This window comes from Vombatus ursinus, unplaced genomic scaffold, assembly GCF_900497805.2.
Source record: "Vombatus ursinus unplaced genomic scaffold, bare-nosed wombat genome assembly UNPS02015106.1, whole genome shotgun sequence".
Lineage (NCBI taxonomy): Eukaryota > Metazoa > Chordata > Mammalia > Diprotodontia > Vombatidae > Vombatus > Vombatus ursinus.
The window spans coordinates 892,188-915,817 of NW_020954884.1; the positions used below are offsets into that span (position 1 = coordinate 892,188).

General features: G+C 38.4%; 1 protein-coding gene across 1 annotated transcript in view; it reads right to left on the minus strand.

The window, feature by feature from the left end:
* Positions 1 to 22,453, minus strand: part of SPEF2 (sperm flagellar 2) — a 222,718-nt gene extending 200,265 nt beyond the window's left edge. The window contains exons 1-2 of the mRNA XM_027846244.1: positions 22,380 to 22,453; positions 11,346 to 11,448 (exon numbers count right to left, since the gene is read on the minus strand). Coding sequence (XP_027702045.1) covers positions 11,346 to 11,448; positions 22,380 to 22,437 — 161 coding nt within the window. The 5' untranslated portion in view covers positions 22,438 to 22,453. The remainder of the gene's footprint in view (positions 1 to 11,345; positions 11,449 to 22,379) is intronic.
* Positions 22,454 to 23,630: the final 1,177 nt, after the last annotated feature.

The following is a 23,630-nucleotide window of genomic DNA, read 5'->3' on the forward strand; positions in this document are numbered from 1 at the left end:
AGAATATACAACAAATGTAGAAATATAACAGATCCATATGCACATGTATACGTATACATATATGTACATATATATGTGTGTGTGTATATGTGTATATATATAAAACAAATACAGAATATATAAAAAACCCAGTAGCCTACTGTTTGACGAACACAAAGATCCTACCTACTGGGATAATAATTTATTTTTGAAAAACAATGCTAAGGAAATTAGACATCAGTATAGAAAAAAATAAACTTAGACCAGCACTTCACACCTCATACAAATTTAAGCTCGCAAAGGATATATAACTTTTATGTAAAATGTCACTTTGTAAATAAATTAGAGAAACATGGGAAAAACACCTATAAAATCTATGAATAGAAGGAAAGTTCATAATTAAAAAAGGGATGGAAAAGATCATATAAGATGGATAATTTTCATCACCTAAAATAAAAAAAAAGTTTTTGTTCCCTCAAATCCCATAAAACTAAGATTGAAAGGGAAATAATTGGAAGAAAAATCTTTGCAAAAATGTTTCAATGACAAAAGTCTTATTTCCAAGATATTCAGAGAACTGATTCAAATTTATAAGATTAAGAACCCTTCCTCAATGGAAAATGATCTAAGAATATGAACCAATAGTTCTTAAGAGAAGAAACCCAAGTTATCTATAGCCATAGAGAAAAACAAAAACAAAAACAAACCAAAACAAACAAAAAGAACTTCCAATCACCAATAACTAGAAAAATACAAATTAAAGCAATTTTGAGGTTCTATTTCACACTCATCAGATCACCAAGATGACCAAAAAAGAAAATGACAAATTTGGAGGGAAAACTACAAATTCGTAATCCAATAGGATTACAGCCACATTAATGTACTGTCTGTGGACCACTGAATGGGTATAATTACCATTCCAGAAATAATTTGCAGTTATACACAAAAAGTTACCAAACAGTACATGCCCCTTTAACCAGCTTTATCACTGCTAATTTTATGCCCAAAAGAGATCAAAGAAAGAGAAAAATTCCTATATATACAAGAATGTTAATAGAACCTCTTTTTGTGGAGGTAAAAAAAAATCTAGAAACTTAAGAGGATGCCCATAAATTGAGGAATGGTTGAACAAAGTGTGATGTATAACTGTGAAGGAATATTATTGGGCTATCAGAAATGATGAAATAAATGATTTCAAAGGGACATGGCCAGAAGCGCATGAAATGATGAAATATGAAGTAAGCAGAATAACTTATACTATTTATAACATCAATATTACGAAAAACCCCAACAATTTTGAAGACTTTTATAAATTGATGAGGAATTAAATGAGAAAACCATTAAAACAATTTGTACAACAAAAACAACACTGGAGAAAAAAAGACTTTGAAAGTTCTAAGAACTCTAATCAATAAAAAGATCATTCATGATTCCAGAGGACTCATGATAAAGGATGATACCCACTTTCTGATAGGTGGTAGATTCAACGTAAAGAATGAGACACATTATTTTTTATACACACACAATGAGAAGATTTGCTCTGCTTAACTGCATATGTATTACAAGGAACTTGTTTGTTTGTTTTTTTCTGTATTCCTTCATGGAATGGAGCATGGGAAGAAGAGAAAATATATTTCTGTTAAGTCAAAAAGTGAAACTTAGAAAAAGAATAGACAGATTAAAAAAAAAAAGAACCATTATCTTAGTTGGAGAGTCAATTAGAAGGCTGGTATATGTGACTTGAGTGAAGAAGAAAAGATTTAGAACAAAGATTGTGGGGAGTGGGACAAAAAACAAAAATGAGACACAGCATGATGGTCCAGTTGAGAAAGTATAACATAAACTTGTGGTCCCTGTCAAAATGGCTATGTGACTTCCTATGACAAGGAGTGGAGAAAAGAAGATGGGAATAATCCAAGGTTGAAGTTTGGAAAGGAACGATTAATCATAAGATAAGGGGCAAGAGAATCAAGGGTAAAGGGCAGTTTAAAGTTAAATTGTTCGACTACACAGTCATAATTGGGATGAGAAGAAAATGAGGTTAGAACGAGAGTATATGAAGTCCTTGAATAAAAGTGGCAGGACTTATGATGAAGATAAGACTGTGAGTCAGGTACTGGACTCCTTCAGAAATGTGGGGAAATGATCCTTCAAACCAGTAAACAACTGGCACCAAGACAGTAACATATCTGAATGGAGCAAACCTACAAGGGAGAGCGAGAGGTGCTAAGTGATATTAGTCTGGAAGCGGCAGTCAGGAACAAGCAACCAAGAAACATATCTCTTGGCCCACTGTGTTAGCAGCTTGAGTGAAGGTAATCCAGACCTGGAGAGGGTGGCCAGGAATGCAATCAATGTCTTCTGGAGGAAGCCCGGTTTCCATGATTCTAAGATGGAAAGGAGAATGCTACTAAAGAGCAGGAATAGTGAAGAGAACAACCAAAAATTATTTTTCCCCTACCACCTGATTTTTTTTTCCACTTTTCTTTCCATGACATTGCCTAAAGTGGCACCACTCATCTTCTTTTATAAATTCAATGCCTATGGAAGGGTTAAGACATGTTAATTAGGTCAATTAGAGCACTAATACCTAATAACGAGGTAACAGAAGTTTTTGATCAAGGAGAAAAGAGGTTGGAAACTTTAAAACACAGAATTCTTTGGGTCTTAGGACAGGCTGGGGTAGGGTGCCATTGTGAAGACCTTAGGGCATTGTGGACACAGTGGGTACCTGAAAGTAGGACCATCAGGATTTGGGAGAGGGTTGAGAAAAGAAGGTTAGAATATGTCAAGGATAAACTACCTAACTTTGACTTTGATTTTGTACTGACCCTCTATCAGAAACAGAAAAGAAAAAAAAGTTTTCCTGCACCAATATGACCCCCAGTTCCAATAGCTCAGATGTAAGGGTAAGTAGCATCCACATTTCAGTTTAGCTGTGTTATGGATCAAGTAGGTTATTCTCACAGTTTAACCTGGTAATATAAATATCATTTAAAACAGTGATTTTAATGGGAAAATACCTTCTGAGTTCCAAACAGTTCCCCAAATTTGAGAATATAATTTATTCATAAATTGGAAATGGCCTACCCATTAACTAAGTTAAATAAATGCAACACAATAATCATTATGGCTCTGTGCTACAGTTGTTTGCATGTAAGTTAAGCCTCAAGGACTTCTTTGCTCTAGAGGTACGGCATATGATGTAAATGATGACTTCTTAAGGAGCAAGTTAAGTATTCTGGGAAAAGTATTCTCCCCCTCTACCCTATCTTCTTATTTGTCATGGGACTGCCATTCTTCTCTCCCTTGGAGCCCCATGTGTTGTGGGAATAACTCTCCTCGTACAGTGCGGAGAATTCACCCTCCCAGGGAAATCCATGTTCATTTTTGTACACAACCTGCTTACTTTTCACCCTTAACAGGAGGGTTAACTGTATTCACAGGCAGACTCTTCTTTCAGAGTGAGGAATATTGCCCCTAGCATGGGCAATTCCCAAGATAAATGCCTTCAAACCATATAAGGCAGAATGTTGTCTTATTTTGATACTTGGAAAGAACAGTGATTTCATCAAAATAGGAACTTCTTCCAGTGACAACAAAGATCACAATTCATCCATGTTTCCACTACTCAAAAATTCGATCTTATTTCTGGTGATGAACTACCCCATGCTGAGTTATTTGATTCTTGAATGACAGAAACACATCACTCATTTCTGGACTCATTCTCAAAGCACATTTCTAGCCTGGCAAAATCTATGGAGCTTGTCCTCTGTTTATATAACTTTTACTCCTGCTTTTTTTACTTCAGTTGAAGCATAATATATTCTATTCCAGCCTTTTACTTTTACCCTATGTGTATCCCTCTGTTTGAAATGTGTTTCCTGTAAACAGCTCTGCAACACTCATTAGTTGACAGAATTGACAAAAAAGGAAAATGACAAATATTGGAGGGACTGTGGGAGAACAGGCACATCAATTCACTATTAGTAGAGAAATGAATTGGTATAGCCATTCTGGAAAACAATTTGGACCTATGCCCCAAAAGAGGCTAAACTGTGATACTACTACTTGATTAAAGAGGTAGAAGAAATAGGAAACAGACTTATACTCTCAAAAATACTTGTAGTAGCTTTTTTGTGGTGATACAGAACTGGAAACAACCAAGAAGTGTGGCTAAACAAATTATGGCAGACAAATATAATGAAACATTATTGTGCCACAAGAAATAACAAAAGGGACAATTCTGAAGAAACCGGGAAGACTTAATATGACCTGATAGAAAGTGAAGTAAACTGAACCAGAACAATTTATACAACAAAAATAGTATCATGTAAAGGAGTAACTGACAGATTTGAAATCTTTCATCCATACAATGATGAGCCATGATTCTAGAGTAATGATGATGAAAAGCTGTCCACGTCCTGAGAAGTGATGAATGTGATATGCAGAGTGAACTATAATTTTGGCTATAATCAGCATAGATTTTTTTATTCTTTTGGGGAAGAAGTGGGAAGGAGAGAAAACTAATGCTTTTTCCTTTTAAAAAATATTTTTAAAAGTTTAAATAAGATTTTAAAATATGATAGACCACAGAATTGGGACATGGTATAAAAGTGACTTTGGCAAGGTAAGAGAAGAGAAAAACTTTTTTTTTTCAGCGTAAGCTTGCTGTGAGGCACTGAAACAATCACAAATTGACTGACTTATGTGACACCCAAAGAAGTATAGTCTAGGGGAAGAAGATTAGGGTCAAAGATAGAATATGGATCCTTATTCTGTTGTTCAAATATCTGGTTACCCAGCACTGATTCAGAAGTATAAAATTTTATTCATCAAATCAATCCCTTTCAGAAAGAACCATGAGACAATCTAATGGCCCTAAATTGTCACATAGGGTCATTTGGCTAAGACAGACTTGCAAATCCCCTAGGGCTATGGGTAGGCATTCTGTCCTGAACTTGAAGCAGTTCCCAAAGTTCTGGAAAATCTAGGTTCTGTTTCCTCTTCTCTCTTCTATCCTATTCTCTCTCCTTTATTTTTCCTTTAAAGACTGGGTTTCCCTATCTTGCCGAGGAAGTCAATGGTATTCATGGGCCTGATCTCAATACTGATCAGCACTAGAGCTTTGACCTGCTTTCTTTCTGACCTGGACCAGTTCCCTCCTTTGGCAGTCTGGTGCATCCCCAACTCTCACCATTTTGGTACTGGACTTAGTGCAGATATCTGATCCACTTAGTCCACTGCTACTCAGAACTCCCAAGGTCAAAACATCCACCAACCTTAGTTCTCTTAGTAACTGAGGTCATAGGTGTGTGCCACCATAGAACATGAAGACTTATTGGAAGCAGGAGTGTGAATAATTTCCTCCAGTTTAGAAGTGACTCTCCCCAAAAGGACCATTCTAGCAACAAAGTCATCATCACAGAATATGACAATATATCAGAACAGTAATGGGGTTCAAAGACCATGCCTGAGCTTACCAGGAACCGAGAATAGTTGTAAGAGAAAAGAGGAGTAGGTAAGAATTGACCCAATAGCCCAGAATTTTTCAAACTTTGGGATTGATCTTATTCTGCATCAGTCCTCCCAAGATATATTATGATAAAGAAGAAAGGCAGGAGTGGGAGAGGAAAACTGGTTATAGACAGAAGGGGATCACCCAAACAGTCTGTCCTAGAAATTTAGAAACTAACCTGAGATTCAAGGAGATAGGGTACAACAAGATTCCCACTAGCTTACTGCTTTTCCAAGGTAGGAAGGAATATGATGCATAAAATTTTCACAACTACCAGAGCCATTCCTCCTTTATTTACTTTGTATTTATTCTCTCTAAAAATTAAAATACGTACACGTTGTATCCTGCAGATGACTATAATAGACTCCTTCAGACAAGGATTTTTCGTTTTTGTCCTTGTGTCCCTGTACCAACAACAGCAGCTGCCTCAAAGTAGGCACTTAATAAGTTATTGCTGTTGATTTATTGGCAATAAAGGAAGTATTGAGCTCTAAGTGGGTATAGAAGAGCAGCTTTTCCATTGCTCCTTCTACCTCAATAAAGCCATATGGCTATCCTCCCTTCTATCATGCCCCTTTCAGCTTGAAGGGTGGAATCGGATTCAATAAGTAGGGACCTGCTGTTACCATTTTTTAAAAATTTATTTTGATTAGAGTCATCTCTTTTACTTACACATTAAAATTCAAAATCAAAATACTACCTATTAACAGCCACACAATTTGCCTGTTCAACTTCCTCATGTTGTAGGCAACTGACCAAAATAGATATAGGAGCCACATAGGAGACGTGGAGAGAGGCAACCAAACAGATGAAATAATGGAGTTTGAGAATGATTGTGATTAAAAAAAATAGGTGAATATGGCTTGGCAATACTTCCTAAGGTAGTAGTAAGAAACTTTTTTTTCTCTTTCTGATACTTAGATTTTGAAAAGACTGTTTTTTAAGGTTAACTTTGGAGGGTAAAACATTTTAAAAGACTAAAGAAATAAATACCTGTTCTAGAGTTACTGTATTGTCTGCTAAAAAGCCTTCTCTAATGCCTTATTGTGCGCAGCTAGGTGGCACAGTAGAGAGAGAACCAGGTGTTGAGTCAGGAGGACCTGAGTTCAAATGCAGCCTCAGACACTTAATAGTTGTGTGACCCTGGGCAAGTCACCTAACCTAGTCTGCCTCAGTTTCCTCATCTGTCAAATGAGATGGAGAAGGAAATGGCAAACTTACTCCAGTGTCTTTGCCAATAAAACTCCAAATAGGGTCACAAAGAGCAGACAGAACTGAAAAACAACTGAATAACAACAAGTCTCATCTTGCAGGGGTGTGGAGGAGATCCCAGGCTCTTGAAGGACACATCCACATGCTAGAATGCCCTGGAAATGTTGTACAATGCCCAACCAAGTTGGAACAGATGACAGGATAAAACATTTAGAGCCGGAAAGTTTCTTAGAAGACATCTAGCCCAAACCTCACATTTTACAGAGGGGAAAATGGAAGACCAGAGGGACTACCCACGTTTGTAGAGATATTAAATGGCAGAACCAGGATTTGAACCCATGTCCTCTAATTCCAATCCAGCACACTTTACAATTAACCTTGCTGCTCTGAATATAGAACTAGTTCTAGGCTACGTATTCTCTAGAGACTAGAGTTCTTCACTAATTGGCAAAAGGTTGATGAATTAATGAATTTTTGGTCAGAGAAAATCTCAAAATCTCACATAAGATGTGCTATACATTGGTGGGGGAGGGTGTCTTCATATCTGTAACAACACAGATTCTTAAATTACTAAAGTGTCACTAAACAATCATGAATTGAGATGTTCTCAATCATCCCAAGGACCCAGGTTAAGCATTTCTTTCAATTTTTATTAGTTTATTTTAATTTATCAACAATTACTTCCATAAACTTTTGAGTTTTAAATTTCTGTCCCCCTCACTCCCTATCTCCTTCCCCAAGACAACACACAATCTAATATAGGCTATACATATACATTCCTATTAAACATATTTTCACATTAGTGATGTTGTAAGTAAGAATTAGAACCAATAGGAGGAACCACTAGAAAGAGGAAACAAAACACAACAGAAGAAAAAAAATAGTAAATAGTGCTTTGATCTGCATTCAAACTCCATAGCTCTTTCTTTGGATGTGGATAGCATTTTCCATCATGAGGCTTTTGGAGATGTCTAAGATCTGGGGTTAAGTCTATCAAAGTCAGTCATCACTCAATGTGGCTGTTATTATGTACAACATTCTCCTGGTTCTGCTCACTTCACTCAGCATCAAACCATACAAGTCTTTCCAGGTTTATCTGAAGTCTGCCTGTTCATCATTTCTTATAATATAATAGTATTCCATTACATTTATATATCACATTCACAATTATGATTACTACCTGTGTCTCTCTCCATCCTTCCGCCCCTCCCCTTATGCTTTTCTTTCTCCTTTGTCCTTTTTCCTCCTCACTAATGTTTTGCTTTTGACCACCACCTTCCTCAGTCCCACCTCCCTTCTATTAGCCCCTTCCTTTTCTTTCCCCTTTTCCTTCCTACGGCCTACAGGGCATGTTAGATTTCTATGCCCAACTGATTATGTTATTTCCTTCTTGAGCCAAATCTGATGAGAGTAAGGTTCAAACAATGCTCATCTGCCTCCCTTCCTTCCCTCTGCTGTAATAGGTTTTTGTGCCTTTTCCTGTGATGGAACTTACCCTTGTCTGCCTCCTCCTTTCCTTTTCTCTCAGTACATTTTCTTAGTTAGATCAGATTAATTCACTTACTTGGATCCATTTAACCCACTTGATTAGATTTTTTTCATCATTACATCAAAATCAATTTATACCCACTGCCTTTATGTATACCCCTTTAACATAGTGTAATAACAATACAGTTCTCAAGAGTTACAAGTGTCATCTTCCCTTGTAGGGATGTAAACAGTTTGCCCTTATTAATAACATGTTGTTTCTTTCTATCCTGTTTACCTTTTTATGTCTCTCTTGAGTCTTGTATTTGAAGATCAAATTTTCTGTTGAACTCTGGTCTTTTTATCAGGAAGGTATGGAAGTCCCCTATTTTGTTGAATATCCATCTCCTTCCCTGAAAGATCATGCTCATTTTCACTGGGTAGTTGATCCTTCGTTGTAATCCAAGCTCCTTTGCCTTATGAAAAATCATATTCCACACCCTACAGTCTTTTAATGTAGAAGCTGCAAGGTCCTATGTAATCCTGACTGTGGTTCCACGATATTCAAATTGTTTCTTTCTGGCTGCTTGCTGTATTTTCTCTTTGACCTGGTAGTTTTGGAATTTGACTACTATATTCCTTGGTGTGTTCAATTTGGGATCTCTTTCAGGAGGTGATCAGTGGATTCTTTCTATTGGCTATTTTATCCTCTGGTTCTAGGACTTCAGGGCGGTTTTCCTTTATGATTTCCTGAAAGATACTGTTCAGGCTCTTTTTTTCATCGTGGTTTTCGGGTAGACCAATAATTTTTAAATTGTCTCTCCTGGATCTATTTTCCAGGTCAGCTGTTTTACCAATGAGGTGTTTTACGTTTTCATCTATTTTTTCATTCTTTTGTTTTTGTTTGACTGATTCTTCTTCTCTCATAGAGTCATTAGCTTCCATTTGCTCAATTCTAATTTTTAACAAATTATTTTCTCCTATTAGATTTTATACCTCCTTACCCATTTGGCCAATTGTATTTTTTTAGGGACTTGTTTTCTTCAGTGTACTTTTTTTCCAATTGGTCAACTGTATTTTTTAGGGACTTGTTTTCTTCAGTGTACATTTTTTCCAGTTGGCCAATTGTATTTTTTAAGGACTTGTTTTCTATAGTTAATTTGTATCCTTCCTTTTCTAAGCTATTGACTCTCTCTTGCATACCTCTCATTTCTTTTCCCATTTTTTCTTCTACCTCTCTCATTTGACTTTTAAAATCCTTCTTGAGCTCTTCTAAGAAGGCTTTTTGAGCTTCATACCAGTTCACATTTCCTTTTGAGGTTCCAGATGTGGGTTTGTTGACAATGGTGTCCTCTTCAGAATTTCTGCCTTGGTCTTCACTCTTCCCATAATAAGAATCTATAGTACATTTCTTTTTGCTCATGGTGTTTGCTTATTTCCTGGCCTTTAAAGAGATTGGGCGCTCCTGCTGGGGAGCAGAGGGCAATAACCCAAGCTTCTTGTGTTGGGAGCCTACGGCCTGGTCAATGGCTCTGTGTGTTGGGGCCTCCAATGTTGGCAGTTAGAGGCTATAGGATTCTGGTAGTTTACCTGGTGTTGGGCTAGAAACAACAATACTGGAACTCCAGGGGTAGGATTGGGTAGTGTGGCTCCTGGAGATTTCCTGCTCATCCAGGTCTTTCCTTCCTTTTGCTTTCTTCAGCTCCTTTCAGATGGATGTTGTAGGGTGTTTATCCACCTGGGGCCCGTTGGAGCGCTGCTTCCCTTAGTTTTGCTGAGGCTCTAGGAGAGCTGGTTGCTGTAGAATGATGAGGCACCTGGTGGTTTTCTGAGCTGGTTTCCATTAGTTTCCCCGCCTTCAATGAGGCACTTGGGGGTCCTGGTGTTAGTACTTGCCTGCTCCACCACCCGGGCTTCAGGATCTCTTCCTGGTACGCTGAGGTGGGGCTTTCCACTAGCTTGCTGGGATGCCTCCCGTTCTGTACTGCTCCCCTTCCCCCAAGGTAAGAGGGGCCTTTACAGTTAATTCCTCAAGCTACCCGGGCTACTGGACTATTGCACCCCATCTTTCTTGTGGTTCAGCTGTTCCAGGGTTTTTCCTGGGGGGATATTTTCTAGGCTTTCATAGGTTAATAGGGGAGAGTAAGAGAGACTCATGTCTTACTCCTCCACGTTGGCTCCCAGAAGCGGAAGTTCCAGGTTAATCATTTCTTGAAAACAAACTAGGAAGAGCTCATACTCATGATTCCAATACAGCACATGCCATAGAATATGGTTTTACAGACTTTTGATCACAGCTCATTCTGCTGGTATACATTTAAATATAGGTACAAAGCAAGCATGGGGAAGAACACTAGCAACCAGAGGACTGTCCTAACTACCTTTTACACAGCTCTTCTCACACCAGTTCACCAATGTCCAGCCAGGGCCCCCATGGTCCGCACTGGCTCACTCAGTCTCCCACATGTAATCGCTGAAAATACCCTCACTCTCCACTCACTCCCAAACCACATGAACCCACAGGTTGAGCAATGCTTATCTACGTGAGCTTGACTGTTCAACCCCCTTCTAACCTTAAGGGAAAAGTTATAAAGGAGAAGATACCCGGACAGCAGACAAGTGGAAGCATTCCAAGAATTGGTAGCGAGAGGTCCCAGAAGGGTGAGTATAGTTTTTACTGTGAGTATGGGCCAACATCAAAGAACTCCATGCTTGCAGGGCCTCTTACCATTACCTGTCAGTATTATTTCTGCTTCTCTGATGTGATCACCTCACCCACATGCCTCTGGTGCTTTCCCTTTCCCTAAGGGAGAAGAGGGGGCTGCACAATCTGTCACTGGTTCTCTAAGCCTCAAGTGATGTCTGATGACCCACACTACTCTGTCGCTGGCGATCCCAATGGCATTTTCAAGAAACCCTACTGGCATCAGAAATCATCAGCGTTCCTTTCACATTCCATCCTCACATTCAGGCCAATTTCTCAATCTCCAAATTGAAAAGCATGGCAATAGAGGCTATTTCCTGAAACTTTTCAGTAGCCCAGTAGAATTGCAGGTAGGCATGTCTCCCTGCAGCCTCTAGGGCACACTTGTCTGTCCGTTTCCCATTCTGGCTCCACAGCCTCACGAGATTCCAATAGTAAGAACAGTCAGCGCATAAGCATCCTTACCTGCCTTCTGAAAATTGAGGAAAATCATCCTGAAGTTCGTGTTTGTGTAGAAGTTCTCCAAGTAGGAAGCCATTAGAAAAATCCTTTTCAAGTGCCTTTGGGCCTGAATTTTTAAAAGATTAAAACATTTTTAAAATAGTGAACATAACACATGTGAAACTCTTAAATTCACACAAAACAAAACAAAAATATCTTTAATTCCTTGAGTTATAAAAAAAAAGGTTTTTGAGAAAAAATAACCCATCTTCCAGGGACTAAAAGGCAAAAAGGAAGACAAAAGTACAACTGTGCTCTAATACAGGACTCCTCTTCTCTTTGCCCTACCACCCTCCTACTCATCCTGCCCGAAGACAAGGCAAGCACATCTGGGAGCAAGTCTACTCCCAATCTCCCTCCTCCATGTATGCTGGAGAACGAGGCAAAGACTGGGACTGAGGAGGGAGCATGCTCATAGATCTGTCATCATGGGGGTAGGTGTGTAGGGAGAGGGCAAATAGCAGACCTTTGAAAAAGAAAGAGGCAACCAAATCAGATTGGTTCCCCTTTGCTGCTCTGGATGCTAAACTTATGAATGCCAGGATGCAGCTATCTGGGCACAGGATGGATGGATTCTTTTATCCTTGCTGGGCCGGGTTACATGAGTAGGGTGTGGCTGAGTATAGTCATCAGCTGGGAACAGTAGCAGAAACAGGAGCACAAGAGCAGACATAAGAGAAGTGAGAGATGCAATGAGATCAGAGATCTTGTTAGGGAGGCTGCAGCGAACTGAGTTCTTGGGGACAAATGACTCCAAGGTCCAAATCAAAGCCGTGTGCTCTGCTGAGGAGATAAGAATTGATCTTCTCATTATAAGTAAACCAGGAGTGCATTTTCCCCTTCCAGGGATTCTGACTATGCTTGTGGGTTTTGGGGATAGAATGAGGTGGGGAGATCAAAATGTGTGGCTATATGTGCAAGAAAATGGGAGTTAATGCCAAGCCTCATTGATACCATTTTATTATTATGATTTTATTATTTCAGTTAATTATTTATTCTAATTTTTAAATTATCTATCTACCTATCTATACTACAGTGGAGAAAAAAGACAAGGTGGTAGAAGTTTTCCTAGTAGGAATGGTAAGTGGGAATTGGATTATCAAAGTAAATGTTATTACCCACAATGGGGCAGTTAAAGCTGAACTAGGCTGAGAGTTAAAGAGATTGGAAGTTACCCCAAAGTATCATTCAGTGTTAGGCGGTGTGCAGAGTGGGTTGGCGTGAGCTTCTGACTGAGAGTACCACCCTCAGGAATAGTGTCAAACACAGCCCACGGCACCCCTTGGGTTCTGCATAAAGTTTCAGAAATCATACAAGAAGGACAAATTAGCTATACATACTAGCATATGCGTCTTTGGAAGAAAACAAAGATAAGCATTGTTATTGTTCAGTCACGAATGACTCTTTGTGACCCCATCTGGTGTTTTCTTGGCAAAGATACTGGAGCAATTTGCCATTTCCTTCTCCAGCTCATTGGAGAGATGAGGAGACTGAGGCAGACAGGGTTAAGTGATTTGTCCAGGGTCATGCAGTCAGTAAGTGGCTGAGGCCAGATTTGAACTCAAGAAGATGAGTCTTCTAGACTACAGACTTGGCACTCTATCCACTGTGTCACTCAGCTGCCCAAGATAACCATAGACAGAAATAAAACAGTAGTGAAGTTGATAAAACTAAAAAACATTATATAAGGGAAACAGCACTGGATATTCACTCAGGAGACCTGTTATTACAGCTTTGGCTCTGCACCTGAATCATCAGATATTATTTCATTTCTCTCTGCCTCAGTTTAATCATTTGTAACATGAAGAAGTTGAATTAGATGATCTCTAGAGTCACTTCTAATATTCTATGACTATAATGCTAGAGTTAAAAACAAAGGCATGAGTACTAAAATATTTTGGTTGTCTAGCATCAAATGGAGTGATCAGTCAAGTAGTTAAGCATTTATTAAGCACCTACAGGTGCCAAGTACCTGGCTAAGTACTGGGGCTAAAAAGGTAAAACAAATACATTTATTTATTAAAATTATTTATTTATTTTTTAAAACAAATTATTTATAAGTCTCTGTTTTTAAGGAGCTCCCAATCTAATGGAGGGAGACAACACGCAAAAATAGGAAAAGAAGCTATGTACAGAATAAATTGGAGATAATTTCAGGGGGAAGGCACTAACATTAAGGAATACTGAGAAAAGCTTATTGCAGAAGATTGGATGTCAGATGACATTTGAAGGAGGTAAGTCAGAGGGTAGAAGTGAAGAGAGAGAGAATTCCAGGCATGGGGGATATCCAGTGAAAATGTCCAGAATTGCAAGATGGAGTATCTTGTGGGAGGAGCCGTTAGGAGGCCAGAGTTACTGAACTATAGAGGGATAAGGTATAAGAAGACTTGACAGGTGTGAGGGCACAAGGTTATAAAGGACTTTAATAGCTAAACAGAGGGTTTTGGATTTGATCCTGGAGGTAACAGGAAGCCACTGGAGTTTATTGGATGGGGGGGTGACAGTAATTTATTATACTGTATTCTCAAGTGTAACTGTGGAATCTATTCATAGATGCTCATAGGCTATAGACCTGAATTGAAAGTAATGCCTGGAGATAGCAAGGGAACTGCTTTCCGGAAAAAAAAAAAAGATTGATATCAACCTGCTTTTTTGGTCATTTGTGTCTTTCCTAAAATGCAGTGAAGAGTATCTCATCATGTTACTTTCTGTGTAGCTGATTCTCAGTACTCTAAGTACCCTCTGCTTGTACTCTCTGATTAGAAGGCTAGAGGGCAGCACAATGAAATCCTCCCAAGATTTCCCTTATTGAGGGTTCAGATTTTTCCAGCTGAGTTCCTTTATCCTCAGCTGCTCTGTTTGGTTTACATTCCATGAACATCATGCCCATGGACTGGGTACCCTCCAGCTCCTGTTTGTCAGCTTCCTTTTGTGTACTTTCTGCATTAGATTGTGAGCTTCTTGAAGGCAGGGACTGCCTTTTTCTTATTTGTATTCTCAGCGCTTAGCACATAGTATGTGCTTAATAGTAGGTGTATGTGCCTAGCACATAGTAGGTGCTTGATAAATGTTTATTGATTATTGACTAGTATATATAACATGGAACACTTACTGCAAAATTTAAAATTTTAAAATTTTAAATTTCTGCAAAAAATAATCAAAAGGCAAAGGAGCTGTGTCCCAAATTATTTCCGTATCTTTTACCAAAAAATATTCTTCAGCTTCTTTTAACTTGTTAGGTGAATTCATAATAACCACAATTTCTGCATCATGAACACAACAAACTAGGGCAGTTCTTTGTCAGCCTGTATCCTTTTTTCTCTCATTTCCATAACATTTGTTGATGGGTTGTAGGATCAGATAATACATCTCTCATAATTTCATTAACTTTTGCTAGCATGTCTAGGGCAGTGTAAGACTAAACATTCATTACTAGAATGAAACGCTACCTTACAGGTCCAATGTTAGTCTGCATTTTTCTCCAAGTCCTTTTTAGTATATTAGTGTAAGTTCAAAGATAAAACATCTTGAAAGTTGTGCACTGGATACTATTGATGCAATTCAAAGACATACATAGAATCTGTGCTATACATCAAAAATGTGTCATTGAATCTCTTCTCTAATAATATTTCTTATTCCAGACAACAATACCCTGGCACATGGGTTAAACAAATGACTATACTGGCAGGAAAGAAGATGTAAAAATATTACCAGATACTAACACAGAATGTCAGAATTAAAAGGGACCTCAGAGGTCCATCTTGTCTAATAAGACTCTTCTACAGCATTATAGAAAAGTGGTTACCCAGTTCCATTCAAAGACCTCAAAGGCAGTGAAGGGAGACAACTCATTCCATTTTGGACAACTCTTAAGTGCCAAAAGGTTCTCTATGTACACAGCTGAAACCTTAATCATTGAAAGTTGCATGTGTTGTCCCCTAATTCTAACTTCTATGACCAAGCAGTCCAAGTAGCATCCTCATTCCATAAAACCGTCTCTTCAAATGCTTGACGCCATCAATCTCTAACTGTCTTTTCCTTCCCAAATATCCCAGTTTCCATTAATTAAGTCTCATATAGTAGTTTCCCCTGTTCCATTACCATCCTGGTTGCCTCTTCTCAAAATACAAGCTTATCAATGCTTCCTAAAATTCAGTTCTCAGAACTGAACACATTGCTCAGATAGCCCATTACTTGGTCCAAGGAACAATAAAAGGGGAATAATTCTCTTCTGAATAGTTCTGAATACCATGTTTCTCAGTGCAGTTTAGGATGCCATCATTTGCTTGAATGCCTTGTCAAACTGATGAACTTCCAGTTCATTATGACCCCAGAATAATTTTCCAGAAACTGCTATCTAGCCATATAATTTTCTTCTCATATTTGTGAAGTGGATTTTTTAAACCCAAGTGTATAATTTTGCATTTATCTCTATTCAGTTTCATCTTATGCAATTTGGCTGTTCATCAGTCTTTTAGAATCTCAACATCATCATCCAATGTGTCCACTATCTGTCCCAGTAACATGTCATCTGCAAATTTGATGGGTATGCCTTCTATGTCTTCCACTTATAAGCATGCACAAAGGCAAAGGTAGATCCTTGGGGCACTGCATTAAAGACTTTCATCCGAGCAATTAATGGCTATTCTTTGGGGCCAGTCATTCAACTAGTTCTGAATCTACCTAACAGTATTACTCTATAATCAACATCTTCCCGGCTTGTCCACACAAATAGCAAGAGAGACTATCTCTACAGCATTACCTTGATCTACCCTATTACAATAGGAACTATGGTGATTCTGGCATTCTGGCATGCCTAGAATGTCCTAGTAAAGACATGCTGCCTTTTGATCCCAGCTTACTTTTCTATATGTTTACAAAGCATCAATAGGCTAAAAAACTTGTTACTAAACATGCAACGAAGTCAAAATTTTGAAACACAGAATTGAAGTGGAGGATGGTACCTTGAAATGACTTTCTACCTTGGGACTTTTTCTGTTTTTCCTTTCTATTCATTTGCATGGGAGACCAAAAAGAAGCTCAGAATTGAAAAACCTGGAGGGCCTTGGATACAGGCAATCCTTGGAAGTCTGCTAAAAGAGCAGTCCCTAATTATGCTGACCAGATGAAGTCTGGCAATCTGATTGATATTAGCAGGTAATATCAGGATTTTCTAACTACGTCTCAGACCTTTAGGTAAGTCACTTTATTTCTGTTTGCTTCAGTTTCCTTATCTGTAAAAAAATAAAATCTGTAAAATAAGAATATCACCTACCTCTCAAGAGTTGTTGTGAAGATAAAATGAGATACTTGTGAAGTGCTGGGGCAATGAGTGGTACAGTGGATAGAGTGCCAAACCTGAAGTCAGGAAGACTCATCTTCCTGATTTCAAATCTGGTTTCAGACACTTAATAGCTGTGTGACCCTGGAAAAGTCACTTAACCCTGTTTGAGGGGGTAAGAAAACCCCAGATGGGGTCATAAAGACTCAGACATGACTGAAAATGACTGAACAACCAACAATATTGTATAATTTGAATGGCTTTATTAAAAGATCAATGTTCAGCAAGTAAAGAGCTAGCCTGTGTCTAATCCCACTTGAAAAACAGATTTAGTTCTATTTTATTTTTTCTCTAGTATGAGACTGAAATCATCAACTCCGATAACCTATCCCTTTCAAGCATTTAATGTAGTTTACAAAAAGCCTCAATATCTGGCATTAAATCTCAATTCCTACCTTATTGCTTTGTTTCATGGGACTGCCCACCCTCCCCTTCTTGGAAATTTGAAAAAAGAAGTTTTATTAAACTAAAGGTCTGAATGGTCTGATCTTGATTTGCACAATGCCTAGGCGCTATTAGACTCACTATCTCATCTCCTATTCATTCTGAGCAACATTGCAATGAAGCACAATGGTGCCAAGTTATGCAGAGAATATTGAAAGCAGACTGTGATGTTGATACTAAAAGGAATAAATTTTCTGATGAACATGATGTCTGAAATTTGTGAAAAGTTAGGGTTGCAGACCTGGATCTGACACTAATTAATTTTGGGCAATTTCCTTAACCTCAGTTAAGGAGGTGTCTCAGTTTCCTAAAATGTTCAAGAAAAAAGGTTTAGAACAAAGGGTCTTTATATCTCCAAAATTCTCTGATTTTAAATATCTTTTAGATTGTCCAACAATTTTCATCTAAGAGGGAGAAAAATCCTATGCTACACTATGTGAGCATCTAAGGGTGGGGTGTAGTGTGAGGAAACTATTTGGAAGCTTTACTATGTATGGTTTTCCTTTGAATAATACTTGATAATTTCGACAAAGCCTGGACAAACACTTAACATTTGTGATATATAAGAAATAAAAAGTATTATATTATGATATTTTCTAATACTAATATTGACATTCATCAAATATCAAGTCTGTACAACAAGACTATTTAAAAGCAATATATTCTAGTTAAAAAAATAGTTTGACAGTCCTTTGGAATTCTTTATATTTAAGTTGCTCTGTATGCTAGATGGAATTGAGAGGGCTGCCATTTGTCTCAACTAAATGTTTGGTTTTTTAACCAATCCCTAGGAGACCATAAAATCTTTAAGGGCAGAGGGCTTGATTTAACTTTGTATTTTTCCCAAGGATCTAGTACTATGCATTGTACCAGCAGGCATTAACAAATGTTTATTGACTAAATGGCTGCTAGGTGACGGAGCAGATAGATCACCAGGCCTAGAGTCAGGGAGACTTATCTTCCTGAGTTCAAACCTGGCCTCAGTCATTCTCATGAAGACTCAGACACTACTGAACAGCAACAAAACTGACTGAATGACTTCCTGCTTGAGTAGAAGGATACAAGTCATATTCTTGGGGGAAAAAATGAGAAAAGCATCAAGAATTACACAAAACCTTATTGGCAGTATTATTATCCATGTGTTCTTTTCTGTTGTAAAAGAATTGCTTAAATCTCAAAAAAAAAAAGTTTATGCTAATATTATCCTTTCATGTTCTATTACATTTTAGTAGTTAATTTTAATTACCTTATTTATCTCAAATTATTTTGGAAGGAATTATTGTTACATTTAACTTGCTGAATATTCTCAGTTTAATGGATGTTAGTTCATCTTAGCTCTCGATGCAAGAATCTTGAATAGATTTGGATTTGGATTTTCCTGTATTGGGACCCATTTGTAATATTGTTTTAACTGGCATATGAAGGTGCTAGATGCCAAATTTACAATGTCATTAAGAGGAAAATACAGAGTATGCTAAGGATTAAGAGAGTATTGAGTATCATCAGTTAAGGATCCTTTGATCTCATTTTCTCTCCAAATAGATTTTTTTCCTTCAAATTCTATGATTCTTTGGATATGCAGAAAAATATGATTGACTTAACTTTTGGCTCTTTCTAGCTATTTGCCATCTGTAGTTAACATTCATCAAAACAGAATCTGAGTCATCAAGGCAACAGAAAAACACATCCCATTCTTATTTTGTCCCCTATAATTTAGTAAATCTCTAGGATTACCACTGGATTAGAGAATTTAGAGGTGACTAATAGATTGCCTAGTTCAACTATTTCATTTTACAGATTGGGAACCTGATTTCCAGGCTAGTGGTTTGCATATATTCCTAAGAGATACCACCAAAATCCACCTCTCTTTTTTCTCTCCAATTGGAAACCAGTACGTGATTTTTGAAGTGAAAGCATCGCTCCATGATTGAATCCCTGTAGTTCTGGCCAAGGAGATGTATTTAGCAAAACAAGTTATGCATCACTATATAAATCCCAGACTGTACTACATGAGAGTAGCATATGGACTATCACTGAAAAGATTTAAAGAAAGAGATTATCTAAGAGTTAATTTCTTAATATCCTTCCATGGTTCAACCATTAACCAAAAAAAAATCCTGTGTAACAAAGTACATCTGGGGGAAAAAGTAAATTCTTGTAAAAAACCTTCGTGACCTTATAAGCAATAGTGCTGTCTTTATTACATTTGGAAAATTAGATTTTTTTTTGCTTCAAGTTTCTTTATCTTGAACATAATTGCCCATTTTCTTTAAAATCATGTAAAAGTTTTAATGTGTGCAGCACAGAATGGTCTATATGTGTCTTAACAGCAAAGAGGATACTACACCATCTGTTTATATTTTCCACTGATGTCTGTTTGTTTCCAAGTACAACTCAAGGCATAACTTTAGTCTGAAAAGCACTATATAGTCTACAGTCTGGCTCCCTGGGGGTTTGTTTCTTTCTCAATATACTATCCAAGCAGTTAAGATGAAAAGAAATGTAGTATATAGTGAGAGTACATGGGGTTCCTAGGATAGGCCACTGTATTTCTGCTAACAAGCAACAGCTATACCGCAGGGAAGCATAAGCTGGGAATTTTCCAGTAACAGCCCATGTCTTTAGGACTTTTTCTTGAAGTGTTGCGGTCTTCTAAACTTTAAAAAATACTCTTTTTTTCAAGCTGGCATTACCAAAATTGATTAGGTGCTACTCTTCTGCTTATGGTTTTTTTTTTAAATTAATTTTATATATCTATTTTTAAGTGTTTCAATCTGTAATTTAGCCCTGGAGACCCTTCAGCAATTTTTTTTTTTTTACTGGGCAAGTAAATAAGCCACATTAGGCTAAACAATCTGGTAATAATTTTACTAAACAGAAGTCTAAATTAATAATTCAATATTGTATTTTTGCTTGCATACTGAAAGAAGAGGAAGTTTTTGAGTGAGTAAAAGATACTAAATATCATCTATTAATATTACACTTTAGAGAGACAATAAGATCCACTGTGGGACCATGACAGAGCTGAGTGGTCAGTTTTGCCTATTATATCTCAGTGTAGGAAATGGAAGTTTGGTAAAGAAGAAATATCAAGTTTCTGCTGCAGAACGCAATCTGTTTTTTGAAAACCCAGTGACCGTTACTGAAAACTTGTCACTACTGTGTGAAAGGCAACATTTGTGGCATTTAATTTCTTTTGGGCACAATTTCCCCATCCACAAAGTTGGACTAGATTATCTCTAAGGCCATGATTCACTTTGGAGAAATGGCCTTAAGATGGAATTGTACCATAACTACTATATCATAGAAACCAATGCTATTAAAAGTTTCAGGAGATTGGTACCACAGCAAAGACAAACCAATAGATCTCTTCAGCAAAAGTCCCAAGATAAAATGGCACCAATGCATAATGGACTCTTTGCCAAGACAATGAGGACAAACCAAGCCTTTGTGACTGATGAGGCACACTGCTGTGAGAACACAACAGTTGTCATATGAGCCTACCAGCAGGTGAAGTTCACTCTGTAATGGGATTAGGGCATTAAGGCTGTTAAATCATCACACAAATTAACTGCATCTTTTACCACAAAGATATAGCAGTCTGTTCTTGCTGTGGTACCAGCCCACTGGAGATCTAAAGCATCAGCTTACAGGATCTAGCAGGTGAGAGGTAATTCTAATTTAAGGCCATTGCCCTCCATTGGATCACAGAATTAAAAGCTGGAAGGCACCTTGGGGACCATCTAGTTTAATCTCCTTATTTCACGGTCGGGAAAATTTAGCCCTGGAGAAATTAAGTGATAAAACTCCTTACTGCCACACTTCGGGGACAAATTTTGAACAGCAATCTCTAATGATGATGTAGGAGAAGCAGGGTGGAATAGTGGACAGGGTGTTGGACTTGTAGTTGAGGAAGACTTGGACTTATGCTGTACATCAAGCACCTATTAGCTATGTAACAATGGGCAAGTGAGGCAACCTTTCTATGCCTTAGTGTTCTTATGGAAAATAGTGATCATAATAGCACCTACCTCACAATGGTGTTGTGAGAATCAAATTAGATAACAAAGTCTGCACTTTGCAAACCTTAAAATGTTTTGTACATTTGAGTCTTTATTATCATCACCATTGTCATCATCAGTACCTAGATCAGCCCTGAAATTGGCACTGAGTTATATGTGTACTGCTGGGGAAAAGTATCCAATACAAGGCAAGGATGTATCTTGGTGACTTGTAGCATGATAGGTGATTGACAGACAGAGGTAAATGTCAAAAAGACTAAATTTGAGTCAACAAGACCTGGGTTTGAATTCTTGCTTTGATACTTACTGCCTGTGTAACTTTGTGCACGCCAAATAATGTCATCTCTCTGGCCCTTGGTTTCCTTAACTTTAAAACAAAGGGCCTGGACATGATGACCTCTAAGGTCCTTTCCAGTTCTAAATCTATGATGGTAGATGATATTCTTCAAGTATTTTTTTTTTAATACCAAGCATTTCCCTCTCTCCATGCTAGTAAAAAAAACATTCATAAGCTCTTTTTGCTCAAATGAGAAAAGAAATTCCTTATGACATGAAATCCTGTGAAATCTTAATTATATTAACAAGGCAGTACATTAGAATGGGGGTTGGAAAAAGAGGGGTTATGAGGTTAACCCCATGGTGGGCTGAGATATCAAGGGCAACCGTGGGAGATAGCTAAGGCGGCAAGCCCTAGGCCCTAGGCAAGAGTTCTTAACCTAAGGTCTGTGAACTTTTTAAAAAACATTTTGATAACTATGTTTCAATATCAGTTGTTTTCCTTTGTAAACTTACGCATTTTCTCTTGTGTATTAATAACATTATTCTGAGAAAGGGTCCAATAGGCTTCAAACTGCTAACGGGGATCGATCCATGGCACTCGAAAAAGGTGAAAAAACCCTCTCTAGAGTCAGATCACCTATGATACTTACAACCTATGGGGGGCTCAAGGAAGTCTTTGGTCCTCAGTTTCCTCATCCGTACAACTGAGGAGATTGAACTAGATAACCTCGAAGAAAATAACTCCCTTCCAGCTCTAGAGTTACGATGCTATGAACTAGAGCCATTACTTGGGCTTTCTTCTGCACCAAAAACCTGGGGCAGGTTGCCCTTCCATCCTTCAACTCCGTGGAGGAATGAATGGGCTTCTCCCTCCCCTCTCCAGCCCCACCAGGCCCCTGGTCCGATACTCACTCACTGTCCGGGACAGCTTCACCTCCTGGTTTAACCACTTGCACACTATGTCCGACATGGCTCCGCCTGCTCCCCTGGACAGCGAACACCTGCGGACTAGGGAGACCCGTTTGGCTGAGCCAGCCGCGTCCTCTTGTTGTTAGGGGCAACCAGTAGCGAAGGGCGCCTCTCCTAGCGAGGGCCTCGCGTTGCTGGGGCGGAGGAGGAGTCAAGCCCCAGGCGGCCGCAGGGGAGGGGTACGCTGAGCCCAGGCTCTGGGGCCAGGCAGCCCGAAAGGTGTGGCGCGCAGGCGCAGGAGCCCCGCAGGGTCGCAAGTGAGTGAGAGGTAGTCAGGGCTGGATGTAATTAAGGGTAACAACAAGCGTCCGAAAAATGCTTGGGGGCGTTGGGGAGCAGAAGAATTTGGAAGACGACGGAGGAGGGAGTCAATCACAGAAAATATTTCCAAGTTAGAAAGAGGAGAAAGAAGTTAAAACTCCAAAACAACTTTTAAAAGTTCAAAGAAAAGAAAAATACGGTTTTAAATTGGGAAAGGAAAAGAAAGTTTCACTTTGCTTTGCACTTTTTCCCCCTATGGCTACCCTATTATCTTATAGAAGGAGTGAATAAAATCCCCTTTCATCCATTTTATAAGTAATTTAAAATTGCATTAAAAAATCAGTTTGGAGTTTCCCTACAAACTACAACATTTTGCAGATCAGGGAACTGAGGCCCAGAGAGGGTAAGGGACTCCTTGCTCAAAGCAGGGCGGTACTCAGAGTGAAAATCCAGATCTCTTTTAGTCTCCTAATCCAGCATTTTTTCACATGGCACCTAACTGCCTCTCAAGTTTTAGAATTTAAAGATTACAGAAATTCTACAAAAACTGGTTTGCCTTCCATCCCAGTCCCCTGCTCTTTTCTTCAGTGCCCCAAAACTCTTGTATATAGCAAACTATTAATATTTCCTGAAATTAGTCTGTGTGACTAGAGTGGAAGGATGCGAACTCTTATCAACTTATTCCTTGGATTTAAGCAATATTTTAAAATACTTCTATAAGCTGTTACCAACCTGGGGTGCAATTTGGCCAAACCAGGGGTGGGGAACCAGCAGCCTCCAGGCCACATGGGGCCCTGAGCCAAACAATCTTCTTGTTTTGATTTTTTTGTTAGTTTTTTTTTTAGTGTATTTTCTAAGTGCTCTTCATTTCTTCTCAGTGCAGCAAAACTACCTTCTGCCCTCATAACCTCCCCCTTCTCCACCCCACCGCCA